The 5,123-nt window shown below is 35.4% G+C and overlaps 1 protein-coding gene across 1 annotated transcript; it reads right to left on the reverse strand.

The window, feature by feature from the left end:
• Positions 1-2,204: 2,204 nt before the first annotated feature.
• Positions 2,205-4,216, reverse strand: LOC132857493 (uncharacterized). The gene is made up of 2 exons (XM_060887503.1): positions 3,732-4,216; positions 2,205-3,006 (listed from the first exon to the last, which is right to left on the reverse strand). The coding sequence occupies exons 1-2, from the start codon at positions 4,101-4,103 to the stop codon at positions 2,680-2,682; spliced, it is 699 nt and encodes a 232-aa protein (XP_060743486.1). The 5' UTR covers positions 4,104-4,216; the 3' UTR covers positions 2,205-2,679.
• Between the last annotated feature and the right edge of the window lie 907 nt (positions 4,217-5,123).

Below are 5,123 nucleotides of genomic sequence, written 5' to 3' on the forward strand. Positions count from 1 at the left end.
AAGAGTTTCAGATTAACATTTGGTCCCGCTCTAAATCAGTGTAAAATTTACTCTTTGGTCAGTTTTTAGAGTTAATTCTACTCAATACTGTGTAAAAAATAACAGTGAAATGTGTAAAAGTATTTAACTCTGTTGTTTAATCACACTGTTAAGAGTAATATAATTACACAGTATAGAGTTAATTTATCTACAATTTTACTTTTATAAAAATGACACTGTGTAATATTTACTTTTCATTTCTCTACAGTGTTTTAAAAAATATATAGATCATAAGATGCAGTGTTACTGAATTATAGAACAATTAACTACTATCCAAATAAAAACAAGCACAATAACACTAGACCACAGAACTCACAGTTTATTGTAAAAACATAAAGCTTTTCAATGTCATTGAATTTACGCTGCAAACCCATTACCTTGTCTCTGACAAACATGCATAACATCATTATACCTCTTGTAAAAGATATTTTTGATCTCAATGAGACTTCCTGGTAAAATAAAGGTAAGTAAATGTGTAACATCATAAAAATGTTTACCAGAGAAAGCAATATGGCACGACAAGGAGATTTCTGACATTAGTATGTCAAAAGGCCCAGGGTAATGCAGCTCCTTTCAAGTCCTGCAGCTTTCTTTCTACAGTCGAAAACAAATTATAAGCTTTTTGAGGAAAACATTTTTCTCCATATAATGAACTTCCATGGTGACCAACGGTTTGAGGGTTCAAATGAAGGGTCAAATGTTTGTCTCAATGTAGCTTCAAAGACTGGACAATGCCTGCAGAGAAATAAGGGTCTTATGTAGAGAAACGATGGGCTGTTTTCAACATAAAAATAATATACTTTTTAACCACAATTGGACCTTTCCGACGTCATGACATAATGCGTGGCACATCTTGAGACTCTACAACACGTGCAATTGTGGTATTTTTATTTTGAAAATGACCGATTGTTTTGCTAGATAAGACCCTTATTTCTCTGCTGGGATCATATCGAGACTTTGAAGCTACATTGAGACAGACTTTGAAACCTCATTTGAATCCTCAAACCATCAGTCACCATTGAAGTCCATTATATGGAGAAAAATCCTGGAATGTTTTAATCAAAAACCTTCATTTATTTTCGACTGAAGAAAGAAGGACATGTGAACTAACCCTTTAAGCATACTGTACCTTTTTTAAATTTGATGAGCTGATGGTTTAGTGTCATGTATGAATTTGTCATGCATGCAGATCCTGGTGCTGCTGCTCAGACATGTTACTGATCAGTAACATTTATTTAACACTTATTTAAAGCGTGTGAGTTTATTTCCTGCTCTGCGGCGGCGGATCTGCTTTTGGAGCTGGAGTTTGTTGGTGAAAAACACACACCTCCATCCCACGTCTCGGGCCAAATCCTCCATCCCAGGACTCACCGTGTCACAGTGAAGGCGTACGGTCTGCTCCCAAAACTGCTCCGAGCTACAGAGCTAACACACACACACACGCACACTAATATATATATATATCCAGCTTTTGAATTGTGTTGTTTAAAATAAAATTCTCTTCAGAACAGGTTCATCATTTGTGAATGTGTCTCCTAAATCAGAAAGTGAAAACCAGACACATTTAACATTTGCATTCAACAATCATCATCCAACAAGTGTATTTTGTCAGGTAATTATAACATTTAACCAATGTTTGAGATGTGAAACACTTTTTTTTACTGAAATGTTTATCAGTAATAATCTCAGTAATAATGTGTTATTTTAAAAAAAAGACTACAATTTTTTGACTAAAACTAGACTAAAATTAAAAGACTTTTAGTCGACTAAAACTTGACTAACAAAAAAAGAGATGTGAATGACTAAATATGACTAAAACTAACAAGGACATTTGGCACAAGACTAAGACTAAATTAAAAATAGGTGACGGAATTAACACTAGTTTTAAGACCTAACAGTATTTGTAGTGACTAGATTTAAGATAAAATATTCTAGTTTTAATGCAATTTGCACTAAATGTATGTATTATTCAATTCTTATAAAAAGAAAAAACTGCACAGCTTTAAGCATTTTTGTCTAGTTTTAAGATCTAATTGCATTTATTAGTGACTAGATATTTATGCTATTTTCAAGAATTCTTATCAAGTCAATTTTGCTTACCAAATAATTTATTATTAATTATTTATTAATTTATTTATTTACTCAATTTATATGATGCCAAATAATTGTGTAAAAAAGTGCTTTATGTGCAGCCCAGAGACACATGATAACAAGATACAATAATATGTTTGATTTAAAGGCCATCCAAACATCATGTAGGTTGCCCTGTTTACAATGAGCCCAAAGTGTGTCAGACCACATCTGGTGATGCGAAATAGTTCCACCATAAGGACAAATGTGCCATTTTTGACAATGGCAACATGTGATACCTTTCATTTGCAGGTATAGGATTGTTCCCAGTTCTGTGGATGAGATGTACTTTTTACATAATGATGAATAAAAAGAGATGATATGGAGCTCAGTTGGGAGATGTCCATTATAAAAGAGTTGTCTATTATCGATTGCTTAAACACAGTACTTCTGTCAAACATTTACAGTGAATGTCATCCTTTTCCGTCCAAACGGCAATTCTGTTGTTTTTTTGGCTATGAGTGGGTGCTCACATTCAGTCATTTGATCCAGTAGAACAACTTGTGATTATTACATTTGGGTACGTATGTAAGCACGTAAGAACATGTAAAGATCAATGGCTTCCTCTGGAGAGGTTGGTGGATGAAGACTGTTTTCTGCCATGGCAAGGCAACAAATGTCAAACACTGTATTATCACAGGGATATGGTCCTCTCTCACGACATTCCTCCCTACAAGCCTGTATCTTCTGTTGGGATGCCTCTTTAAGGTACTCCATAGCACCAAAAAGTTGGGGTAGGGTGTACATCATCACTGGACGTCCACATGGAGACACAGCATTTCTGGATGGGCGAATTCTGTGTGTGTTCCAGAGGTGAACAACATCCTGCAGTTCTCTCTAAATATAAAGAAAAAGAGTGGGAAAGTAAGAAAATTAGTCCACACCGTTGCAATAGCACCTGCAGGCAAAATAAATGCTTATGGTCCAGTATGATACAGTAGAGCCGTTTCTCAAACAGTTTCATGCATTTTAAATTCTATATTTGAAAACAATAAATCTCTGTATGTTAAGATTTGTGTTATATGATCAGGGTCAGATAAGTCATCCCTCTCTCACATACTGTGTCCCACTAATGCAGAGAAACAATTTTCTTTCACCAAAATGTACATAAAAGTACCAGAATAAAATTAATAAAAGTAGGCTACTCAGTGCGGTAAATTTTCCTTGTCAGTGTTTTATATTATGATGTTTTTGGGTTAATATTACTGTAGACAGCAGTTTGTGCAACATACATATAACAGGATTAATATTACAGCTGCATTAATTTTTGTGTTGCATTTTATTGTTGTAGATGTAGGCTGCTGCTAATTCTAACTACTTATACTGAGATCCATGTCTTAAAAAGTCAACTATATGGGAAGAAGGGAAAGATTGTGATCTACAAATTAATTTAATAATCTAATTAAATAACTAATGGTTATCGCCCATTTGCTTCTGTTATGGAACAGTTGTTAGAACTATGAAATGACACAATTATGCTGCATGTCACAACATTTTGGCGTATTGACAAAATCTATAGCTGAACAACATCACAATTTACATGTCTAAAGCTCATTTCTTACCTCTATTATTTCAAGACATGTGAACTGTATTAGACTTTTGTCTAAGAAGTCACCGGAGAAGTCGTCAGAATCTTTTAGATCTTGAAATAGGTTGATCCAGAACTGTGCATGCTGTTTCCTCAAAAATCTCCACCAATGCTCTATCCGTTGGTTATGATTGCTTGAGCCATACAAATAGCAATTTCTCGAAAAGTCCTCCGTATGATCATGTCTCATGAACATCTGCATCTGTTCCATGTAACAGTTCTCTGTCCCTAAGTCTGAGTGAATTCGGGTGGCTGTCCCATTCCTTGATAACACCGCATCAATAAAGTATCCAGCGATGACCTTGGGATCACTACTTGTAGAGCATGCATGTAGCCATATCACCATTTGTGAAAACCCGTCGATTGCACCATTGATGCAGATCCCATAAGGTTTGAGTTTATCATATGAATCAACATGCTATAAAAAGTTCGGGCCTGGATTATGATACAAATGTCGCCGAAGACGATTCCGGCGCCTCAGTTGCACTCCATGGGGATCCAGTATTTTCAACAATTGCCTGATTGTCTCGTGTCACCACATACTGTAGCTCCTGAATGCATTTCAGATGCATCATCTTATATCCGTGAAGCATATCATATCGGTTCAACTGATCCTGGAGAAACACAGAAACGTCAAGCAGATCAGAATGTTCTTTTCGTCTGAACAAGCGCAAAGTCTTGAGGTGTCTGCGCAAAGTTGACGCACTAATAACAACACCATTTATATTACTTAAACACAGCAGTATCTCCCAATGTCTCAAACCCAAAGTAAAATAAAACCGGATTAAACTTGAAAGGCGGGACATGTTTACTTCCATGCAATCCACATTAAGTCGTTAATTCAGAAAAACAGAGCAAAAAACTTTTTATTCATGAAAATTATCTCATAATTTTGAGATCATTAAGTCGTTAATTTAGAAAAACAGAGTAGATTTTTTTTCCTCAAGTGAATGCAATACGCTTCCGTATAAATGTATTATATCCATGTGTCATATTTTTACATTGGGTCAATAAAAAAATGAAAAGAAAGGCAGAGATATCAGACTTCTTTTTAAAGAAGCAAACACATGCAGATCAGGTACAAACAGCCCCCAGCCCCCAGCCCCCAGCCCCTACATCACCACAGTACCCCAGAGCAGCTTCCTGCCTGATGCTAGTAGTCAGACTTCACAGTTAGTCAGTCACATGTCCAGTTCAGAATTTAAGTTTAGCCTACCTAAGTTTTAAGTAGTTTTCCTACCAGATGAAGAGCCTCTTATGCCTGCAGAAAATCACTGAAATTTTACTTTTTACTTTTACTGGAAATACTTAAGTACATTAAATATCAGATTCTTTAAGACTTTTACTTGAGTAATATTCTAAAAGG

Source organism: Tachysurus vachellii, chromosome 1 (assembly GCF_030014155.1).
Source record: "Tachysurus vachellii isolate PV-2020 chromosome 1, HZAU_Pvac_v1, whole genome shotgun sequence".
NCBI classification, from domain to species: domain Eukaryota; kingdom Metazoa; phylum Chordata; class Actinopteri; order Siluriformes; family Bagridae; genus Tachysurus; species Tachysurus vachellii.

Coding starts and splice junctions, on each gene's coding strand:
- LOC132857493 (XM_060887503.1), bottom strand. CDS start 4,103: ATGGTGATATGGCTACATGCATGCTCTACAAGTAGTGATCCCAAGGTC. Junction 3,007..3,731: donor CATGTCTTGAAATAATAGAG/GTAAGAAATGAG, acceptor CTTTATATTTAG/AGAGAACTGCAGGATGTTGT.